We start from the raw sequence: 25222 nt of genomic DNA, 5'->3' as shown, positions 1-25222 counted from the left end.
AAGCCTTAATGGCTGAGGAGTTGCTCCACAGGGATAAGTAATGGAACCTGCTCCTGGTGGAGATGCTGAGAAGAGTGCTGAGATGACAACCAAGGACTTAGAATAGACATAAACTTAGTTGATAAAGCACCAGCAAAATCTGAGAAGACTGATTGCAATTTTGTAAGAAGCCCTATGTGGGTAAAATGCTATCAAACAACATCACATGGCACAGAGGAATCACTCATGAAAGGAAGAGTCAATTGATGTGACAAACTTCATTGTTGTCTCATTTTAAGAAATTGCTACAGCCTCTTCAACCTACAGCAAACCCCCCCCCATCAGTCAGTAGCTATCAACATCAAGACAAGACCCTCCAGCAGCAAAAAGATTAGCACTCACAAAGGCTCAGATGATTTTTAGCAATAAAGTATTTTTAAATTAAGGCATGTACATCTTTAGGCATAATGTTATTGCACACTTAATAGACTACAGTATAGTGTAAACATAACTTTTATATACTCCAGGAAACAAAAAATAATTCAGTGACTCGCTCTTTTGGGGTGGTCTGGAACCGAACCCACAATATCTCCGAGGTATGCCTGTATGAGGGAAAAGGCAGAAGCAAGAGAGATTATCTTCTGAATACCCTGGACCCAGCCCTGTCTTAATGGCTGTGAGGTATGGAAAACTAATATATGGGGGGGGGGGGGGAAGGACATCCGTGATATTTTCAACAATAAAGATAAATTTAAATAGATAAATAAATAAGGTAAAAAACCTAATATAGAATGGTATAGTAACAGAAACAAAACTAGAATTTTAATCAAGATGAAAATAAAGTCATCATTAAATTGTGAAATCCTGACCATAAATTTTATTATGCTTTATCTATAGAAGCAAAATGAAATAATCAATAGTACATGCAGACTTGACTCACGAAGTAAAGTCAATGTAGCTGACTGTATTTAATACCTTACCTTATCATTTTAAGAAAAATGCAGACTGTATCAGGTTAGTTAGTTTTGTGACATAATTTTATTTAATTTCAAGAATGAATCATTTGTGTTTTCCTTCTTGACAGTTAGTTGATTTTGGAACATGGTGATCCATGCAAAGCTCAGCACATGAGAGAAGGAATTGCAAATACATAGCGTACCCATAACCCCACCCTTCCTAGGGGAAGAGGTGATACCACTAGTTTGTCTGCACTTTTTCAGTTGAGCCTTGACTTGAGGCTAATACACAACATGCTGTTTCCAACAGGCATCACTAAGCAATTGGATGTGCAAGCAATAATGAAGCTATTGGCCATTCTTGCATTAGACAGTAGTTTGATATTACGAATAAGGATTAAGAGCTGGTAGGCTAGACCAGTGGTCGGCAAACTCATTAGTCAACAGAGCCAAATATCAACAGTACAACGATTGAAATTTCTTTTGAGAGCCAAATTTTTTAAACTTAAATTTCTTCTAACGCCACTTTTTCAAAATAGACTCGCCCAGGCCGTGGTATTTTGTGGAAGAGCCACACTCAAGGGGCCAAAGAGCCGCATGTGGCTCACGAGCCGCAGTTTGCCGACCACGGGGCTAGACTATGAAGTCTTCATGAATCTTGAGTGTGGCCTTGAAGGATGTGGAAGAACAGGACAGATTAGAATTATAGAAAAGAGACTAACGTAAGTAAGGGGACAAAACGGGAAATAAGCTTGGCAAACCCAGGACACCAGGAGAAGACTGGCTGGCATTGTGTACCTAACACATGATAAGGGAACTGGTTCAACTAGGTCCGTGGTCGGCAAACTGCGGCTCGCGAGCCACATGCGGCTCTTTGGCCCCTTGAGTGTGGCTCTTCCACAAAATACCACGACCTGGGCGAGTCTATTTTGAAGAAGTGGCGTTAGAAGAAGTTTAAGTTTAAAAAATTTGGCTCTCAAAAGAAATTTCAATCGTTGTACTGTTGATATTTGGCTCTGTTGACTAATGAGTTTGCCGACCACTGAACTAGGTCATCTTTGTCATCACTACCAGTAGGGCTCAAAAGCAGTCTTACCACTTGAGCTGTGGGCAACTACTGGTATTAAAATATAACAACCCTTTTTCTATCATAAAAATTTTCTTTTAAAAAAATCATAAGAAACCTTTTTGCTTTGTATGGCAGTTGGTAAAATTCCTGAAGAGGGGGGTAACTGTAATAATAATATAACACTTATTGAAACCTTTTTAATCCTAAGCATTTTACATGAGTTATGCCATTTAATCTTAAATAGCCTATAATGTATACAATATTTTCCCTTCATTTTATAGATTAAGAAACTGTTTCTAGACTCAAGATAATGTTTTCCAATTTTTTTTGTTTTGTTTGCTTAACAACTGCTAGCAGGCAGTAGGAAAAAATTAGCCCTATACTTATCAAAATTATTGAAGCAAAGAAATAGAAAATTGTTGGTCATATACACTGAGTGGCCAGATTATTATGACCTCCTCATCAGTACTTGTTGGGCCACCTTTTGCCTTCAATACTGCGGCGATTCTTCTTGGCATTGACTCCACGAGATGTTGAAAGGTGATGCGAGGAATCTGACACCATGCCTGATGAATAGCACTGTCCAGTTCTGTGAGATTTGATGGTTGTGGAACCAGCTGCCTGATGGCTCTTTTAACTTCGTCCCACAAATGCTCAATTGGATTGAGATCTGGTGATTGTGGGGGCCACCTAAGCAAGGTAAAGTCTCCCTCATGTTCTTGAACCCACTCCTGCACAATACAAGCACCATGGCATGGCGCATTGTCTTGTTGGAAGAAGCCATCTCCACTGGGATACGACATCAACATGATAGGATGAACTTGATCAGCAACGATACTTAGGTATGTTGTGCTATTCAGACGTTGTTCCATGAATTAAAGGGCCCAAATCATGCCAGGAAAACATGCCCCAAACCATAACACTGCCCCCACCAGCTTGAAGGGTTGTACTCATGCATGAGGGGTGCATGCTTTCATGCTGTTTCCGCGAAATTCTCACTCTGCCATCTGCATGATGCAACTGGAAACGTGATTCATTGGACCACATGACTTTTTTCCAATGCTTGACTGTCCAATCCTTGTGTTCCTGTGTGAACTGGAGACGTTTTATCTTGGTAACTGCAGACAGCAAAGGTGTTCGAACAGGCCTTTGGCTTCCATATCCCATACGATGCAGTGTATGGCTAATTTGCCTACAAACGTCAGGTGGTCATAATAATCTGGCCACTCAGTGTATATGCCCAGTATAAATGAGAAAGATATTTGTTAAATACATTTTATCTGTTGACTATGAGTTTTTATAAATCTATACATATGTGGATTAAAAATATTAATAGGTTTTAGAGAGAAAAATTTACCTTTCCCCACCCAACTTATCACACTAGCCTCCTTGAAAGTTGTTAAGGCAATGAAATATGCATTCACTTTTACTCCCTTTTAAAACTATTGATTTGCCCTAGACAAGAGACAAATAGGTATTTTCAAGTTGAGATTTTCCTCTTCCAGAGTTGAGTAAATGTATTTCAACTTTAAGTTATAATAAGCACTTAGACTTCTATGATAATGGATCATTAGAGAATGATAATATCTCTAATAAAACTATAAGGGGAGTAGTTTATATTTTTGTTCAAAATAAATAGTCCTCAGCTTACCTTCCTGGTGCAGTTCAACAGTTTTAATGTGCCCTGTGAAACTATTTGTAAGTGGAGCTTGAATTCCTCATGGATATTCATGTTAAGAAATTGCTTCAACTTGCGAGCAGCAGTTTTTAAAAACGTAGCTTCCTATTACAGAAAAAAATCAGAAGGGCTGTGGTTCAAATAAAATATTATGAAATGAAAAGCTTTCTTACGGATCCTAAAGCCAGAACCCAGTTGCTAAGCAATACCCCACCTCCACCCAGCTTTCTTTTCCAGTTAATCACATGACTGACAAGTTACTGGACTGAAACTGTGGCCTAGAAGCTGACAGCCTGAAGGGCCTGGACCTCAGTTTAATGATTAGCTTTTAAAATTCTCTTTCTCTGTAATGTATGTGTGATCTTATCACTTGTGGGTGGACACATAACAAGTTTATTTAATTTGAAGCAAGATAACCAAGGGAGAGGTCTTCTGGGAGCAGCGATAATGAAAGGTATGTGTGGCTTTCTTATTGTTATTATGTTGTACATTTTTAGCTGTGGATGAGTAGCTGGTAATAGGAAAATAAAGAGTCATATTCACCTAAAACAAATCACACTGTAATTATAGAAATTTTAAGAATAAGAATTTATGACTATAGATGATTAGATGCCATAAGGTTAACTCAGCTATTATTTTTTTAAAAGACTATTGAATAATACCACACTGGTTTTTATGGAAAGAAATCACACAAGTGTTTGTTGAAAGTTTTACACCAACTAGAAGTTGTAGTGGTGTGAAGATTAGCAAATATTAAAAGAGAACAATTTCTAAATGCCTACAACCAAATTATGCCCTAACAAGCGGTTTCCTTCATAAAGATTTCAGAAATAAGAGATGTGTGTCTCTTTGAATTCAGCAGTTCTAGCATTTTATAAGTGAAAAATGAAATGCTAAAGTAAACATATTTATCAAATAAGTGCAGGACTATTTGTAAAATAAGAGTATAAAAGAACACCACAGTATGACTTAATAGATCAGTGGGAATTGCCTGCTTAGAGCTAAAAGAGTAAGTTATTAATATAATCAATATAATTATTTAACAGATACAAAAGCATATAAGCTTCTATGAAATCAAGCTCAAATGACACATAAACTCCAAATAATTATCATTACCTTATCATCATCACATGAATGCTTTTTAAAAAAGTTAGGTTCATTATTCAGGCAATTGCTATCATTTTCTCTTATCCTGTCCTGTAATAAATAATATAAAATTAAATTATTAAACTGGGGACTTTTCTAATATGGAGTAATTATAAAAATAACAATGTTATAATACTTGTTAGTTATATGTACATTTTCAGGAAAATACCTTTAGCTTGGCTTAACTGACTAGGCAAGAATAGTTTCTATAGCTGAAGAATAAATAAGTATATACACAAAGCCCCACAGACACAGAGCTCCCTCCCGACTCCATAGTTTAACAACAGGAAATCATTGAAAGAATCTGGCTCATTTGGGGAAATAAAAGCACCTATTTTAGAAGTTATACTATAAACAGAAAATATTATAACTTTTGAGATCTTAAAGTTGAAATGCATTTAAGAGGTTATTTGGCCCAATTTCCTGCCATTATCAATCAGTAACAAAGGGAATTTTCATTAGAATGAAGGGAAAACTTTTTGAGAGTGAGAGTAAAGTAGAAAATCATTCTGCAGCATTTTTAACAATCCAACTTGTCTTGGATGTTTGAGGTGGGCATTTGTTAACAAATAATGGAATTGCATCTGTGTGTATTGTAACTATCCTATATAATGAATAGGTAATATGCAAATTGACCATCACACCCTTGCACAAGATGGCCACCCCTATGTGGGCACAAGTGGCCACCACAAGATGGCCGGCAGGGGAGGGCAGTTGTGGGCAATCAGGCCAGCAGGGGAGGGCAGTTAGGGGCGACCAGGCCTGCAGGGGAGGGCAGTTAGGGGTGACTGGGATGGCAGGGGAGGGCAGTTGGGGGCAATGGGGCTGGCAGGAGAGGGCAGTTGGGGCGACCAGGCTGGCAGGGGAGGGCAGTTGGGGGTGACCGGGCCAGCAGGAGAAGGCAGTTGGGTCGATCAGGCCGGCAGGGAAGGGAGGGCAGTTGGGGGGACCAGGCCTGCAGGGGATGGCAGTTAGGGGTGACCGCGCTGGCAGAGTAGGGCAGTTAGGGGTGACCAGGCCTGCAGGGGATGGCAATTGGGGGTGATTGGGCCAGCAGGGGAGCAGTTAGGTGTCGATCAGGCTGGCAGGGGAGTGATTAAGGGGTGATCAGGCTGGCAGGCAGAAGTGGTTAGGGGCAATCAGGCAGGCAGGCAGGTGAGCAGTTGGGAGCCAACAGTCCCAGATTGTGAGAGGGATGTCCAACTGTGGGATCAGGCCTAAACTGGCAGTCAGACATCCCCCGAGGGGTCCCAGATTGGAGAGGGTGCAGGCTGGGCTGAGGGACACCCCCTCAGTGCACGAATTTCATGCACCAGGCCTCTAGTCCTATATAATAAAACTCTAATATGCAAATCGACCGAACGGCAGTGGTGGGAGCCTCTCCCGCCTCTGCTGCAGGTGGGTGGTAAGGAGCAAGGGGTCTTGGATGGCGAGAGCTCTGGACTGCAAGAGGGATGTCTCATTGCTGGCTTAGGCCCAATCCCCGGGGGCATCGGGCCCAATCCAGCAGACGAACATCCCTCGTGGGGTCCCGGACTGCGAGAGGTGCACCGGGCCTCTAGTTGTAATATAGGAGTGGGAAGGCAGAGTGGTGCATTCCCTTATTTTCTTCCTAAGAAATGTGGTATTCGAAGGTGGGGATGGCTTGAATCAAGAACTTAGTGGCAGGATTAGGAAGAATTTCCTAAGGACTTAGATTCTCTGATGCACAGGAGTGGATTAGGTCTGTTTGGCAAACTCAGTTAATGTTATCAGCCTCCAGGACTCCAAGCAGACTTAGCCTGTATGTCGTCACCGAAAAACAGAGTAAGAAGTAGAGTAATTGCAGGATTTAGTCACGGGCTTCTAATCTCTGTGTCTAAGACAGTGCATGACCCTTGTCACCTGTGAAAAGCATAAATGGTTTCTGGGTTCATCCTGACCCTAAGTGAGCATACTCTGTTTTAGCCTCAGGAATCAGTGTCTGAGCACGTAATTATTCACTTAACATTGGGCCAATGTGCAAGGCCCTCTACCAAGCCCTCTGGGGAATCAAAGATAAGAAAACAGTCCCAGATTCTTGTGTAGTTTGATATAAATGGCGGTGCTGTACGCATTGGACATTTTTACATCACTTTTCCTTATCTTTGGAAAAGTGTTTTTGCAAACAGATTTGTTAGTACCAACCACCCCAGTCATACTGCAGATGCCTCTAGTGCAAATACATATATTCTTTATAACTATCCTCAGGCTGCCCTTATACACATTCCCGAAATGTAGTAGAGAATTAATACTTGTCTATTAAGTCATTTTCTTATTGGCTTCCATTTAGCCCAAAGGAGGAGAATGTCACATATACATTTTTCTTTGATAAAACACGCATTCATATTTTGGCTATACCATTCTTCTAAAAAAAAAGAGAACTCAAATGTATAGCTAATCCCTGTTATTTTCCAATTTACCAAAAATATTTTATGAAAATGTGTCACAGAATTAGTGCCAATTTCTTGGGGACATGACACATAAATATTTGAGAAGCCATCCTAAGCCTGTGTATTTGACAAGACTCATTTGGGGCAGGTACCGAAAGGTAATGTTATACCAGTTGATTGGTTTGCCAAGTGTTTGCTCCAGTCTATACAGATGTTACTATTCACTGGAAAGGCTGACTTCTATAGAAGTCACAATTATTCCTGGCTAGTTGACTTTAGTGCACTTTATGAGTGAATGAAACGTAAGTGTACAACTGTACAGTTACATTTGCTTTCTGAAACTATTTCCATTGAAGCCCTATAGAAGGATGACACAGACAAAGATTTATAGAATCAACGATTGGAAAGAAGCTCCTCTACCCATCTTTTGATCTAATAAATGGAAGAATTTCTTTACCAATAATAGTTTCTTATAGGCATCTTGACATATTTGAAGATTTATTCATATATATTATGACTATGGAAAATCACAAGGCAAAGGCCAAGATCACATTGACTCTGAACTTTAATATTTTCCAGTATAAAACATTATTTTAGATCAGCTGTTCCTCAAATACATGTCCTTTCAGTTTTTTGAAGTACTTCTTTCATTTCAGCAGTTTTAGTCTATCTTTGATATTTTCTTATTGTAACAGTCTCTTCTTCAGAAACAATAATGTATACAATGGATTTTGTATATTACTTTTTCTTTTATATATTTGTCTTTGATTTTTAAAACATTTTACTTTGTGTCATTTTCCTCCATCATGTCTTTCATATGCTTGTTCTAATGGACACTTATTTATGATTTTTATTTTATTCCCCATTCTCCCCCTAAAATTTAGAGAACTCACTTTCTTTTTTTTCTATCTTTCACCCGATATATTATTTTTAGCTCTTTTTAATTTTGTTTCTAAGTGTTAAGAGGAAAATTTTTGACATTTTCTACTGCCTTCATGGACAATTAACCTGTTATCTAAATTCTTCATTTTCCTTATGTATTCATTTGATCATTTATATTTGTTCATTTATTTTAGTAGTATCAATACATAGCGGTTCCTTTTTTATTTTATGGTTAGTTTTTGAAGGGATGCTACAATAGATTGGATTATTGTTCAGCCACATGAACATATGTATAACTTCTCTTAGTTGATCTCCATTCAACTAACTTGCTGGGTTTGTCAATTCTCTATTCCTTCTGTAACAATTCTTGACTTAAATAATGCCCATAGCACACTAAATACTCTCAACGAATAGTTTAGTTTCTAATATACTCATCTATTTTTACTCTCATGATTTAAGACAGATATTTACTAAGTCAATTCCTTAATCCTAAGTCATACTTACTTATATATCACTTAATTAAATACTATATAAACCAAAAACATATTATTATGAAAACAGAGTTGTTTGGAGGACTTCCTGTTTCCAGTCTGGCACATCAGTACCCTAGGAGTCACCATTTCATTATAACAAGTAAGAAGTTGAACAGACTAAAGAATCTGGAACTCTTCTTATATCCCTCAGAAAAGTGAGGTCACAGGGCAAACTGCTGCCCCAAATATTGGAGGGACAGACAGGTGGATACAATAATCTCAATTTATAGGAGCAAAAACTTCCATGGGAAACAGTGCTGGGTTAGAGAAACCTCAACTACAGGTGATGAATTAATTGCTGAAAGCTCAGAGTGGACAAGTCTGAGAGCTAAAGACTCTAAGAAGATCCTATCATCAGGGGTGGGGGGCCTTTTTCTGAATTTTACCTGCAGGATTTTTATGAATTCCTCACAGTGAATATCTGAAAAAAATCGCTTTATGCTCCTGGCACAGGGAGGGGAGAAAAACCACTCTGAAATATGCCAGAGTATTACGTTTTTTTTTTCTTTTCCAAATCTTTATTGTTGAAGGTATTACACATGTCCCTTTTTTCACCTCCATTGACCTCTTCTAGCCCGCCCCCTATTGTCTGTGTCCTTGGATTATGCATATATGCATACATGTTTTTTGATTGATCTCTTCCCACCCACCCACCCTTCACTGTCTTCCCTGAGATTCGACAGTCTGTTCCATCTTCTGTATCTCTGGATCCATTTTGTTCATCATTGTATTTGGTTCATTAGATTCCACATATGAGTGGGATCATGTGATACTTGTCTTTCTCTGACAGGCTTATTTCTCTTAGCATAATACTCTCCAGGTCCCTCCATGCTGTCTCAAAGGGTGAGAGATCCTTTTTACTGCTGCATAGTATTCCATGGTATAAATGTACCACAGCTTTCTTATCCACTCATCTACTGATGGGCACTTGGGCTGTTTCCAGATCTTAGCTATTGTAAATTTTGCTGCTATGAACACAGGGGTGCATTCATTTTTTCTGATTAATGTTTCGGGTTTCTTAGGATATACTCCTAGAAGTGGGATCACTGGTCAAAAGGCAGTTCCATATTTAATTTTTTGAGGAAACTCCATACTGTTTTCCACAGTGGCGGCACCAGTCTGCATTCCCACCAGCAGTGTACGAGGGTTCTCTTTTCTCCATATACTCTCCAGCACTTGCCATTTGTTGATTTGTTGATGGTAGTCATTCTGACAGGTGTGAGGTGATACCTCATTGTCATTTTGATTTGCATCTCTCTAATGATCAGTGACTTTGAGCATTTTTTTCATTTGTCTCTTGACCTTCTGTATGTCCCCTTTGGAGACGTGTCTATTTAGATCCTTTGCCCAGTTTTTAATTGGATTGTTTGTCTTCTTTTTGTTAAGTTGTATGAGTTCCTTATATATTTTGGATATTAACTCTTTATCAGATGTATCATTGCCAAGTATGTTCTTCCATACAGTGGGCTCCCTTTTCATGTTGTTGGTTTCTTTTGCTCTGCACTTTTTATTTTGATGTAGTCCCATTTGTTTATATCCTTCTCAGTTTCCTTTGCCCTAGGAGATGTATCAGCAAACATACTGCTATAAGAGATATCTGAGATTTTGCTGCCTATGGTTTCTTCTAAGATTTTTATGGTATCAAGATTTACATTTTAAGTCTTTTATCCATTTTGAGAGTATTCTTGTGAATGGTGTAAATTGGTGGTCTAGTTTCATTTTTTTGCATGTACATATCCAGTTATCCCAACACCATTTATTAAAGAGACTGTCTTGACTCCATTGTATCCTCTTTCCTCCTTTGTCTAATATTAAATGAGAGTAATGGTTTGGATAAATTTCTGGGGTCTCTGTTCTGTTCCACTGATCTATCTGACTGTTCTTGTGAAAGTACCAGGCTGTTTTGATTACGTTGGCTTTGTAGTAAAACCTGATGTCTGTTATTGTGATCCCTCCCACTTTGTTCTTTCTCAAGATTACTGCAGCTATTTTGGGGCTTTTTTGGTTCCATATAAATTTTTGGAGTATTTGTTCTGTTCTCTCGAATATGCTGTTGCTTTTTAAAAGGTATTTTAATAGGGGTTGCATTGAATCTATAGATTGCTTTGGGTAGTATGGACATTTTAATTATGTTAATTCTACCAATTCATGAACACGGTATATTCTTCCATTATTTATATCTTCTTCTATCTCTTTCTTCAACTTCCTGAAGTTTTCTGAGTATAAATCTTTTACTTCAAGTTTATTCCTAAGTATATTAATTTTTTCTTGCAATGATAAATGGGACTGCTTGTTTAGTTTCTCTTTCTGAGAATTCATTATTGGTGCATAAAAATGCCATCAATTTTGGGGTATTAATTTTGTATTCTGCTACATTGCCAAATCCTTTATTAAACCTAATAGTTTTTTTGGTGGAGTCTTTAGGGTTTTCTATGTACAGTATCATGTCATTTGGGAATAATCAGAGTTTTACTTCCTCCTTTCTAATTTGGATGCCTTTTTTTTTCTTCTTCTTGTATGATTGCTGTGGCTAAGACTTCCAGTACTGTGTTAAATAAGAGTGGTGAAAGCAGACATACTGTCTTGTTCTTGTTAGGGGAAATGGTTTTAGTTTTTGCCCATTGAGTATGACGTTGGCTGTAGGTTTGTCATATATGGCTTTTATTATGTTGAGATATGATCACTCTATTCCCACTTTGCTGAAAGTTTTTATCAAAAATGGGTGTTGGGCTCAGCCGGCATGGCTCAGTGGTTGAACTTTGACCTATGAACCAGGAGGTCACAGTTCGATTCCCCATCAGGAATATATATATATATATATATATATATATATATATATATATATATATATATATATTTATTTATTCATGCCTGGATTGTGGGTTTGAGCCCCAGTTTGGGGCATGCAAGAGGCATCCAATCAATGATTCTATCATCATTTAAATTTCTATCTCTCTCTCCCCCTCCTTTCCTCTCTCTGAAATCAATAAAAAATATATTATAAAAATTGGGTGTTAGATTTTGTTGAATGCTTTTTCTGCATCTATTGATATGATAATGTGGTTTTTGTCTTTCAATTTGTTTATGTGATGTTTAATGTTTATTGATTTGCAAATATTGTACTTGTCTTGCATTCCTGGAATAAATTTCACATGGTCAAGGTGTATGATCTTTTCAGTATATTGCTGGATCCGATTTGCTAATATTTTGTTGAGGATTTTAGCATCTTTGTTCATCAGAGATATTGGCCTGTAATTTTCTTTTTAGTGTCTTTATCTGGTTTTGGAATTGGAAAAATGCTGGCCTTATAAAAAGAGGTTGGAAGTGTTCCTACCTCTGGGATTTTTTTTTTTGATAGTTTGATTAGGATAGGTATTAGTTTTTCCCTGAATGTTTGGTAAAACTCCCAGGTGAATCCATCTGGATCAGGGCTTTTGTTTGCTGGCAGTTTTCTGCTTCAATTTCATCAGTTGTGATTGGCCTATTCAGGTTTTCTGACTCTTCCCGATTCAGTTTTGCAATATTGTATTTTTCTAGGAATTTGTCCATTTTGTCCACATTGTCCAGCTTGTTGGCATCTAGTTGTTAATAGTATTTTCTTACAATCCTTTGCATTTCTGTGGTGTTAGTGGTTACTTCACCACTTTCGTTTCTGATTTTATTTATTTGGGTCCTCTCTCTCTCTTTCTTGATGAGTCTGGCTAAGGGTTCATCAATCTTGCTTATCTTTTCTAAGAACCAGCTCTTGGTTTCATGATCTTTTGTATAGGTGTTTTTTTTGTTTTGTTTTTGTTTTTGTCTCTGTGTCATTTATTTCTCCTCTACTCTTTAGTATTTCCTTCCTTCTACTTACTCTAGGCTTTTCTTATTATTCTCTTTCTAATTCTTTAAGTTGTAGGATTAAATAGTTTATTATTAATTTTTCTTAAAACTTCCCTATTGGGACTGCTTTCACTGTGTCCCATAGATTTTGGGCTGCTGTGTGTTCATTTTTATTTGTTTCCAGGAAGTTTTTGCTTTCTTTCTTCATCTTATTGATAACTCATTCATTACTTAATAACATGCTATTTAGCCTCCATGTGTGTTTTTTTTAAATATATTTTATTGATTTTTTTATAGAGAGGAAGGGAGAGGGATAGAGAGTTAGAAACATTAATAAGAGAGAAACATCCATCAGCTGCCTCCTGCACACTCCCCGCTGGGGATGTGCCCACAGCCAAGGTACATGCCCTTGACCGGAATCAAACCTGGGACCCTTCAGTCCGCAGGCTGATGCTCTATCCACTGAGCCAAACCGGTTAGGGCTAGCCTCCATGTGTTTGAGTGTTTTTTACTGTAGTTGATTTCTAATTTTATTACATTGTGATCTGAGAAGATACTTGATATGATTTCAACCTTCTTGAACTTGTATAGACTTGTGCCCTAACATGTGGTTTATATTTGAGAATGACCCATGAGCACTAGAGAGGAATATATATTTTGCAGCTTTGGGGTGAAATGTTCCATAAATGTCAATTAAATACATCTGATCTAGGTTGTCATTTAGAGTCTCTGTTTCCTGGTTAATTTTTGTCTGGAAGATCTATCCACTGAAGTCAGTCGCGTGTAAAGTTCACTACTATGACTGTATTGCTATAAATCTCTCCTTAAAGTCCTCCAGAAAAATTTTTTTAATATGTGTAGTCACTGCTATATTGGGTGCATATATGTTTACCTGGGTTATATCCTCTTGTTGAATTGAGACTTTTTAGTATTATGTAGTGACTGTTATTGTCTCTTGTTACAGCCTTCATTTTGAAGTCTATTTTATCAGATATGAGTATTGCCACCCCAGCTTTCTTTTCATTTCCATTTGCATGGAAAAATTTTTTCCATCCATTGTCTCTCATAGTGTGTGTCTTTTGTTCTGAGGTGGGTCTCTTGTAGACATCATATAATTGGGTCATGTTTTTGTATCTATTCAGCTACCCCATGTCTTTTGATTGGATCATTTAATCTATTTACATTTAAGGTTATTATTGATAGGTACTTATTTATTGCCATTTTAATTCTGTATGCCTATGTTTCTCTCTCTATTTCTTCTTCTCATTACAGCAGTACCTTTGGCATTTCTTGCTGTGCTGGTTTGGTAGTGATAAACGTCTTTAGCCTTTTTTTTGTCTGGGAAGATCTTTATTTCACCATCTATATTGAATGATAACCTTGTTGGACATACTAAACTTGGTTTTATATCCTTGCTTTTCATTACCTTGAATACTTCATGCCATTCCCTTCTGGGCTGTAGAGTTTCTGACGAAAAATCAGCTGACAGCTTTATGGGAGCTCCTTTGTAGGTAACACATTGTTTTTCTCTTTCTGCCTTTAAGATTCTCTCTTTGTCTTTAATTTTTTGCATTTAAATTATGATGTGTCTGGGCATGGGCTTGTTTGGGTTCTTCTTGATTGGGACTCTCTGTGCCTCCTGAACTTGTGTGACTTTTCCCTTCACCATGATAGGAAAGTTTTCTGCATTATTTCTTCAAACATGTTCTCTATCCCTTTATCAGTTTCTTCACTTTCTGGCATGCCTATTATGTGAACTTTGTTACATTTCATGTTGTCCTACAGCTCCTTTAAGCTGTCCTCCTGTTTCTTCATTGTTTTTTTTATTTTTATTTTTGGTTCTCTGATTAAATGATTTTTTTCTACCTGTCCTCTAATTCACTGATCTTATTCTCAGTTTTCTCAAATCTGCTGTGCATTTCTTCCAATGTGTTCTTTATTAATGCTATGTCATTCTTTATTTCCAACTTTTTTTTCATAAATGCTACATCTTTTCTCATGTTGTTGAGCATCCTTGTCATCATTATCCTGAACTTTACGTCTGATAAATTTCTTATCTTTATTTCTTTTATCTCTTCTTCTGGAGAATTCTCTTGTTCTTTCATTTGGGGCTTTTTATTTGTCTTTGCATTTTGGCTGCCTGTTTGGTTTTGTGTCTCTGTATTAGGTAGATATGCTATGACTCCCAATCTCTAGTGCAGGACAATGTCAAATGCTGTTTGTGACTGGCCCTGAATACCTGTTTGGAGCTATCAGCAATCCACAGCTTGTGGCTCCCTCTGCTGGGGCTGGGGGAACCTTTGAAAAGAACCAAGGTGTGCACCAGTGTCTGCTTTTCTTAGCCTTGGGCCCAGGATGATATCAGGCAAAACTCAATGCCTCCAGATATCTGCCTCTGCCTGCAATCCCATTGCACTCAGTCTGGATTAGCCTCAGGCTATCGACCACAGGGTGGGGCGAGAGGCCTTCCAACAGGGTTGACCAACTGCCTTCTCCCCAGGCAAAAATCACCTATATAGAAAAGGTCTATAGGAGAAAGATGTAACTACAGCATGAGGGAAAGATTCAGCCAAGGAAACCAGGGTGGCTGTCCTCTGGACTCAAATCCCACAGCTCCCAACCCTGGACTCTCCTCATGCAGCTCCAGTCCACTCTGCCCTCCCTCTGCCAGAGCCCAAGGTGAGTGGCTGCACATGAAATTTTGTGCATTGGCCCTTTAAGAAGGTGCCTGCATTTCCAGCCTTCTTTCCCTGGCACACAGCAACCCTGCTGCTTTTCACAGCCAGTTGTTGTATGGGCACCTTTCTCAGTTCTAGTGCTCTGGGCTGGGGAGCCCAGCTTGGAGTTTAGATCCAAGAGTTCTCAGTGGGACCCACCACCCCCACCACACACATAGCTGAGATATTCCTCTGGAACTTCAGCTGCTTATTGTAGGAGCCCAGCCAGCTCTCTTGTGTCTCTGGCCTTCCTACTAGCCTCTATGCAGTCTCCACTTTACATTCTTAGTTATCAGAATTCTCTCCAGTTAGTCTTTAGTTGATTTTTCAAGGTGGTTTTTCTGTATTTCAGTTGTATTTCCAGTTTGGTCCTGGGAGAGTGTCAGTGTAGCTTCCACTTACTCTGCTGCCATTTTGGAAACCCTCCTGAGCATTGTTTTCTTCACAAGGTCTGCTCTCAGGAGAAACTATAACCAGAGCCTAACCTACTGGGGTTTTATCACAGCCTAATCTATATTGTGTAAGGAAAATACCCAACTTAGTCCCCTCTAGCCATTCTGTCTCATCTATGGTTGGCAAGTACTGAGAAACACTAGGCAAGTTATAGCCCAGGGGCAAAGACTCATCAAAAGACTAAAACCTAGTCAGGGACCATAAAATGCTTCCCCTTTCCCCACACTTCCCACTCCTTTACTAAAGCCTATTTACCACACACCTTTTACCCAGTACATCCTGTTCACATTTCAACAGAAGTTACAAGGCATACTAAAAGGCAAAGAAGTACAATTGGAAGAGACAGAGCATTTATCAGAACCAGAGTTTGATATGGCAGGGATGTTGGAATTATCAGATGCTGTTTTTGAAGTCCTGGCTATCTCATTAAGATTAAGAAAAGAAGGTATACAAATTAAGAAAAAAGAAATTAAAACCTCCTGGAACTAATAAAAAACAACAACTATGATTAACATGCCAAGTACTTTAATAAGGAAAGTAGAAGTCATAAAAGAAAAATAGAAAATGTGTAAGACTGAAGTGGAAATTCTAAGAAAGAAGCATAAATAAATTCTACAGATTAAAAAAAACTGTAACAGAATAATGGGCTCTTTTTTAGACAAACGTGGATGAGAAAAGAATCTTTGAATTTGAGATACGACAATGGAAACTTCCAAAACTGAAAAGTAAAGAGAAAAAAATACTGGGGAGAAGCAAAAGCGAATAGCTAAGAGCTGTGGATGCCTACAAAAGTGTGTAACATATGCACAGTGTAAATATCAGAAGAAGATAAAAAACCCCACAACTGAAGCAATATTTGAAGCAATAATAACTGAAACTTTTCTCCAAATTAATGTCACACATAAAACCACAGAACAAGGAAGCTCAAGGACTATGAAGTAGGATAAATGCCCTAAATCCTTTACCTAGGCATATCATACCCAAAGTTTATAAAATCAGAGATTATGAAACATTCATGGGGAAAAAAAGCTATGGGGTGGGACCTTACTTATAAAGGAGCAAAGAATTATAACCAATTGCTCCTCAGAACACAAGCAAGCAAGAAGAGAGCCAAGTGAAATGTTTAAAGTGTTGAGAGAGAAAACCAACAACCTAGAATTCTGTACCCCAAGAAATTATCCTTTAAAAGCTTTCCTAAGATCAGGAACAAGGCAAGAATGTCCCTCTCACCATTGCTTTCAACACTGTTTGGGATGTCCTGGCCGACTCAATAAGAAAAGAGACGGTAATAGAAGGTATACAAATTAGGAAGGATGAAATAAAACTGACTTTTTTTTTTACTATATGACATGATCAGCTATTTGCACAATCCAAAAGAATAAAAAAAATAAAAACCTCCTGGAACTAATATATTATTTTAATAAGGTTGCAGTATACAAGTTAGTAGAAAAAAGTTAATTGTTTTCCTACAGACCAGCAATGAACAAGTGGAATTTGAACTTAAAAAGACAACACAGTTTGCAGTAGCACCGCACACACTCCCCTAAATACTTAGATATAAATCTAACCAAATATATATAGGATATTTATGAAGAAAACTACAAAACTTGATGAAGATCAGAGGAGACTAAATAAATGAAGAAATATTCCATGCTCATGGATAAGAAGACAATCTTGTCAAGATTTTAATTCTCCCAAATCGATCTGGAAGTTTATCACAATCTCAATAAAAATCCCACTGAGTTATTTTGTGGATATCAGTAAACTGATTGTAAAATTTACATGGAGAAGCAAAAGGTCCAACCAACATAGTCAACTCGATATTGAAAGAGAAGCTCAAGTCAAAGCACTGACACTACCCAACTCAAGACTTACTACAAAATTACAATAATTAAGAGTGTGTGATAATGACAAAAGAATAGACAAATAGAAAATAGAACAGAAGAGAAGCCCAGAAGTAAAAACACACATAAATAGAGTCAACTGATCTTAGACAAAGGAGCAAAGGCAATACAAGGGAGCAAAGACAGTCCCTTCAACAAATGGTGCTGGAACAACTGGACATCCACTTGCAAAAGAAGGAATGTAGGCACACACCTTACACCCATCACAAAAAATAACTTAAAATGGATCACAGTCTTAAATCTAAAACTTAAAACAGTAAGGTTTCTAGAAGGTTACAGGAGAAAACCTAGATGACCTTGGTATGGTGATAGCTTTAAAAATAAAATCCCACAGGCATGACTCATGAAATAAGTAATTGATAATCTGAACTTCATTAAAATGAAAACTTCAAAACACATACATATATACACTGAGTGGCCAGATTATTATGACCACCTCATCAGTACTTCGTTGGGCCACCTTTTGCCTTCAATACTGCGGCGATTCTTCTTGGCATTGACTCCACGAGATGTTGAAAGGTGATGCGAGGAATCTGACACCATGCCTGATGAATAGCACTGTCCAGTTCTGTGAGATTTGATGGTTGTGGAACCAGCTGCCTGATGGCTCTTTTAACTTCGTCCCACAAATGCTCAATTGGATTGAGATCTGGTGATTGTGGGGGCCACCTAAGCAAGGTAAAGTCTCCCTCATGTTCTTGAACCCACTCCTGCACAATATAAGCACCATGGCATGGCGCATTGTCTTGTTGGAAGAAGCCATCTCCATTGGGATACGCCATCAACATGATAGGATGAACTTGATCAGCAACGATACTTAGGTATGTTGTGCTATTCAGACGTTGTTCCATGAATTAAAGGGCCCAAATCATGCCAGGAAAACATGCCCCAAACCATAACACTGCCCCCACCAGCTTGAAGGGTTGTACTCATGCATGAGGGGTGCATGCTTTCATGCTGTTTCCGCGAAATTCTCACTCTGCCATCTGCATGATGCAACTGGAAACATGATTCATCGGACCACATGACTTTTTTCCAATGCTCGACTGTCCAATCCTTGTGTTCCTGTGTGAATTGGAGACATTTTATCTTGGTAACTGCAGACAGCAAAGGTGTTCGAACAGGCCTTTGGCTTCCATATCCCATACGATGCAGTGTACGGCTAATTTGCCTACAAACGTCAGGTGGTCATAATAATGTAGCCACTCAGTGTATTTTCCCCTTGGTTATAGTAATTATAGTAGCATATTTATATATATATAAGAATGAGATATGTATGTGTGTAATATGTATTATAATATACATGTAATTTATATTACATTATTTATATATAGTAACACTATCCATACTATAATATATATCATATCCTATATTATTTATATATTATCAACACACCTATCTCTTTGAAAACAAAGTTTGCAAATTAAAGTCTTTTTTAGGACTTGCTTCCTAACATTGTTCACAAAGACAGGCAGGGAATCAACAGATTAACATGCTACCAATTACTGTACCTGTGATTAGCCTTGCAGCCACAACGACTGATTTCTTAAGAATCTAAATGTCTTTGAAAGGCAGCATTCCACCCAGAGGTGACTTAGCTAGCAAGGTAGTACCTCAGATGCTTGTATAACATCATTTCATTGTTTCATTATAACATTGATGAGATACTGTAGGAACTTAACTCGTTTATATCAATGTGCTTATGATAAAATCAGTTCCCTAGTAGGTTGTTTCTCTGCAGTTGCAGAAACCTATCTCTGACACAAGTGAGGGCTTATTGTCAAGATACGAGTGTGTGTCTCTGTGTGTGTGTACATATATGTATATAACCTTCTTTTACAGTGATGCTTGTATTTCTTTAGAATTGGTTCCCATAATTGAGATTTGCTGAAGAAAATTTTATATTTATTTTAAAAACAATTCACACTTCCACCAGCAAATAAAGGAACCTGTTTTATCTCATCCTTGCCAGCACCAGATGTCATCAACCTTCAAATTTTTACCAATCCCCACATAGGAAAATTTGTGCCTCATTATCGTTTAAATTTGCATTTCCATGACTGCTGGAGGATGAGCATCATTTCCTGTTAATTGACAATTTGCATTTCCTTTATATGAATAGCCTGTTCTTATCCACCTTCTTAGGTTATTTGTCTTTTAATGATCAGTTTGTACCTTTTATATTAGGAATTTTTTATAACTTTTGATTTCAGGTACATTTCTAGTATAATGTATATTTTATACAACTAGTCTTCCTTAATTTCATAGTTTAAAATAATCCATAGTTTAAAATATTCATTATTATTTCCTTTTGTTCATGTTTATTTGTTTTGCAATTTTGGTTGGCATATAAATTTTAGTATATAAAAGAAAATTCTTTTAGAAGTGTTTTCCAAAAATGTATAATTATATTCTCTCTCAATATAAAGAGTAAACATATTTATTGGTCCTTTCGGTATAAGAAGGGGGATTTATCATCAGTTTTACTTTCTCTCAGTCCTTCTGTAACCATTTGCTTTGTATATTATTAGTTTTTAGGTGAAACATATTATTGATTTTGTTAGGTCTGACCAAATAATTGAATCGATACCCCCTCTCCTGGTAACTGACCTTTAGGCCACTTCACAATGGACATTCCACTTGCTTAGACCACATTCCACTTGCTAAGACCATTATCTCTCCCCTCCAGAATTTCCTGGAATGCAGACCTGCACAGAGGATTCTCCACCCAGAAAAAGCCCACCTAGAGTCCTTTAAAAACCTCTGACTCCCCTTTTTTGGGTGCTGATGCCATTTTGGGGCTCAGCCCATCTGGTATCCAGATGACCTAATCTATATATTATAAAAGCCCAGTGACTGGATCGGTGGAACGACCAGAACGACCGGTGGCTATGACATGCACTGCGGCAGCCAACCAGCCTGATCTAGGCCCGATCGGCAGTGCCCCTGCCAGCCCAGCCCCCGATTGACCCCCAACACCCCGATTGGGGGTGGGGCTGGCTGGCCAACTGCCCATGGCCCCTCCCCCTCAGTGGCCCGGCCTGATGGGCCACCATTGGGGCGGTCTGTCCGGACCCCACCCATGCATGAATTCGTGCACCGGGCCTCTAGTAAATTCATAATTCTTTACCCCTTTTGGACTCATGCGTTCCTCCTTCAGCAACCCTAACAGATTTATTCCTATATTTTCGATAACTATCAAAACATCACTAAATAGTTCACTATTTAATAATAGTCCTTTTTTGTTTGTTTTATTAATCCTCACTGGAGGATATTTTTTCCATTGATTTATTTATCTTTTTTTAGAGAGAGTGGAAGGGAGGGGGGAAGGGAAGAGAGGAGAGAGAGAAACATCGATGCGAGAGAGCCACATCAATTGATTTCCTCCCAGGAGCACCCCAACCAGGATGGGAGGCCTAATGACTCAGGTGCATGGCCTTGACCAAAATCGAACCTGGGGCCCTTCGGTTTGAGGGCCAATGCTCTAACTACTGAGCCATGGCAACAATCATTTTTATCATCATTTATTTATTAATGTCTTGTTCAGCTGGACTCACCTTAGAGTCACGTTTTCATTAGTGTTTTAGATAAGGAATTTGTATCCTTACTGAGCTCTGTGTCTTTATTTTTCCTGCACATTCAATGAAATTTGCTCAGATCTAAGATTTTGGATTCATACTCTTGTTATCACAAATCTCAGTAGAGACTGGTCTGCTGGAGGTAGAAACTGGTGAAAATTAGGAGAGTAGCCCAGTTTCATTTTCCTTTATTGGAAACCCTTTCTTTCTATTCTTCCAGAAAGGATGCTGGCTTGAAAATTTTCTCTTTGGTATATCCCAGTGTTTGTCTCTTGTTATTATTGTTGAATCATAATCAACAATCTTTATTTTTTTAATAAAAATATATCTCTCTTCAATTCTGGAATTTTGGCCTCTGTTTCATTTGTTACTTTCCCTTCAGAATCGTTTATTATTCATAGGTTACCTCTCTGGACTTTGTTTGTGGTTCAATTGCCTTCTCTTAATGGTATATATACACAAATACACAGACAAATAAGTATGTATATGTGTGTGCATGACAGAAATAGGGAGAAAGAGAGAAGAGACGGAGACAGAGAGATAAAGATGGGTAAAAAGATAACATTTATAGTTGTGTAGTTATATTAAGTCTTTGCTTTCATTTTGGGAGACTTTACATGTATGTCCATAATGGTTACAGCATAAAGTCGCTCTTCTTTATTATTATTTTTTTAATCCTCATCAGAGGATATGTTTTTATTGATTTTAGAGAGATAAGAAGGGTGAGGGAGAGAGAGTGTGAGAGAGAAACATCAATATGAGAGAGAAACATTGATCGGTTGCTTCCCGTATGCACCCCAGTTGGGGTTTGAACCCACAACCCAGGTATGTGCCCTGACTGGGAATCAAGCACACAACCTTTTGGTGTACAGGATGATGCTCCAACCAACTGTTCCACCTGCCCAGGTCCACTCTTTGTTTATATTTATTTTTATTTAAAAAAAAGATTTTTATTGATTTAATAGAAGAAGGGAGAGGGAGAAAGATAGAAACATCAATGATGAGAAAGAAGCATTGATTGGCTGCCTCCTGCAAGTCCCAGGCAAGTGCTCTGACTGAGAATCAAACTGGGACCTCCTAGGTCAAAGCTCAACCACTGAGCCATGCTGGCCGGGCCACTTCTTCGTTTTTGTACACACATTATTACAAGCCAGTGATTTACAACCTTTTCCATCTCATGGCACACAGAAACTAATGTCCAAAATTCTGTGGCACACCAAAAAAAAAAAAAAAAAAAGATTTTTTGTTGATCTGACAAAAAAAAATAGGTATAATTTTGATAGACTTACAAAAATAATAACAGTAATTACCCCATTTAGAAAAATCCTCACCTGAGGATACTATTTTCCATTGCCTTTTTAGAGAGAGAGGAAGAGGATGGGAGGGAGGGAAAGAGGGCGGCGGGGGGGGGGTGGGGGGGGCGGGGGAGACAGAGAGACATCCATGTGAGACCAGACACATCCACTGGTTGTCTCCCACATGTGCCCTGAACGGGCTGTGGATCAAACCTGCAACCGAAGTTCCTACCCTTGACGAGGGATCTAAACAGTGACCCTTCGGTGCCCAGGCTAGTGCTCTAACCACTGAACTTGCCAGCAAGGGCTTACCTACCCTTTTTGCTCCAAATTGACATTAAAAAAAAAATCAAGTACCTATCCTTGTATATAAGGGTTTCTGGTACCAAGAAATAACCAATGAGAGACAACTTTATTATGCAAGATGACCAATAAGATGCAACTCTATTATATGACCATGTATTTATGGTTCAAGAAAGGGCATTCATTCACAATGGATGGCTATAGTTGTGTTGGCTGTTGTCATTTTTTATTTGACAATCTAAGGGGGAAAAAATGTCAGTGCCCTGACTAAATAGTCAGGTATTGCATGTTATAAAAATTCTTAGCTTCCTGCCTGATGGAGATTAACTCCTTTCAATTAACTCCTTTCAATTTAATTTTGAAATTCCCCATGGCATTATCTAATGTGTGCTCTTTATTTTTTTCCAATTTTTTTTATTAAGGTATTATATGTGTACATATCTTACCATTGCCCCCCCCCCACCCCACTCCCATATATGCCCTCACCCCCCAGAGTTTTGCGTCCATTGGTTATGCTAATACGCATGCATACAAGTCCTTTGATTGATCTCTTATCTTCCCCACCTCTCCCTAACCTTCCTGCTGTAATTTGACAGACTGTTTGATGCTTTACTGCCTCTGTATCTATTAAAGTGTGCTCTTTAATAAAATCAAATTCTTCCAGTTGATCTGCTGAACTTGCTGTCAAAATCTGTCTCTAGAGATGATGACCTTCATGACAGCACCAGTTTCCTGGGTAAAGCGCTTTCCCTAGGCCCTAGGGACAGCCATCCAGGTCCCCACTCTGGCTGTGGAGAGGGAGCAGAGCCCTTATTAAGTTCCTGTTGTAAAGGGCGGTGTGGTGGTCCTTTCATCTCACCTGTTCTCCCCTCCCCATTAGTTAGCAGTAAGGTGTGCATTTTTATGGAAGCAATTCCACTCCCACTTCTCCGTTGAGCTTTGATGGGTCTAATACTTACCCTATTTCCGGCATATAAGACGACTTTTAACCCAGGAAAATCTTCTATACACCCAGTCGTCTTATACGCCGGAAAGTACAGTAGATACTAAGTCAGTGAGGATGAGCCCATCTTCTCTACCTGAACAATTGGCTCAAATAACCAAGGCCTAAAGCAATCAGATCCTTGATGTTCCCCTGGCATAAGGGCTGTCTCTTAGGTAATCCAATCAGAGTGTATCCAGGACCTTGGCTAATTAGTTATAAGCAAGACAATGGTCATTTTTCTGGATTTGAGAGAAGCAAGAAACTCTGGTTGCTCCTGGAAAGCCACAGCCTGAAGCCAAGTGACACATGGAGAAATGCAGTGACAGAATTGTAAGGAAATAGAACTGAAGTCCTAAGCCACCACCAAAAGCACTCAACTGCAGGACTTTTCAGTTACATAAGCCAGTAAGTCTCTGTAATGTTTAAATTCATCTTGTTCCGTTTTCTGTTATTTGTAACCGCGAGTAAACTAACTAATATCCCTTCCTGAGGATTTCATAACCACTACCCTGGATCCTGACTGCTCTGAAAACAGCCCCCATTTGGAGAGCGAGGTCCACCCACTTCCTGTGGCTGGCTCCTTCCAGCCTTCACCTGCTCCAAGGAAGTGTGCCTTGAGCATTAAACAGCTCCTCTCCTCACTGAGGTTTTTTAGAGCAACTTATTCCAACTCCAAAGAGAGGACAGAGCTTCTCTTTCTTAAAAAAAAAAATCTGTCACATTTCCTATCCCAGGAATGTCCTTTTCCTGGAATGATTGAAAGTGCAAATAGCACTCCACACGGCAATAGTCACCACCCCACTACATCCATAATCCCAGACAAAGCAGGCTCACAAACAGAGTAAGTGGGGAAACGAATTATACACATGGCAAGCATGCAAACAGGTTTGCCCAGTTCCAAAGCCCATGCTTTTTCTGCTACACCACGCTGCCATCTAAATAATGTGAATTTGATTACAAAATTTTCAATCAACAGAGTTTAACAGAAGGGTTGAGTTGATAAGTTCAAGACAAAAGAAACATGGTAAAATATATTCTTTTCTAAATCTTGAACCCTGTCCACACGACATGATTTGCAATCCCCTTTCTCTGGTTATTCATTGTGTGTCTTCTTAGAAAGTTTATGGGATGTATGTGCACATTCATACTTTATGCATACAATGGAGTGGTGACTGCCTTCCTAGTAAAGATAAAATGCTGTAAGGGAAAGATTGCTTTTGACCGTCTTAGGAATAAAATATCACCTGGGCCCCATCTTAAAGGTACTCAAATGTGAGCATGTGAGTATCTGGGGAGAGAGGGGGAGAAGAAAACTCCAGAATGAGAGAACACAGAGCAGAGTACAGTGGCACAGAATTCGAGGCTCATTTGGGAAATAGCAAGCAGTCTGGCTGGGTTGCGTAGGGAGGGTCAGGGCAATGCAGGGTGGTAATTAGTCTGGAAATGCAGATGGGGAGCAGGCTCTGCTTCCCAAGTGCCCAGAGAAGGTGTCAGTCATGCGTTCCACAGAC

The 25222-nt window shown here is 38.7% G+C and overlaps 1 protein-coding gene across 3 annotated transcripts in view; it reads right to left on the bottom strand.

Annotated features, from left to right (window-relative positions):
- Positions 1-25222, bottom strand: part of IL7 (interleukin 7) — a 55125-nt gene that overhangs the window by 5224 nt on the left and 24679 nt on the right. For all 3 annotated transcript variants that reach the window (XM_079795815.1, XM_079795814.1, XM_079795816.1), the window contains 2 exons: positions 4799-4879; positions 3656-3787 (listed from right to left, as the gene is read on the bottom strand). In XM_079795815.1, the coding sequence (XP_079651941.1) occupies positions 3656-3787; positions 4799-4879 (213 nt within the window). The remainder of the gene's footprint in view (positions 1-3655; positions 3788-4798; positions 4880-25222) is intronic.

This window comes from Cnephaeus nilssonii, assembly GCF_951640355.1.
Source record: "Cnephaeus nilssonii genome assembly, chromosome: 18".
NCBI lineage: Eukaryota > Metazoa > Chordata > Mammalia > Chiroptera > Vespertilionidae > Cnephaeus > Cnephaeus nilssonii.
Note: the sequence above shows the minus strand (reverse complement) of the source record. Positions and strands in the feature narration are given on the sequence as shown.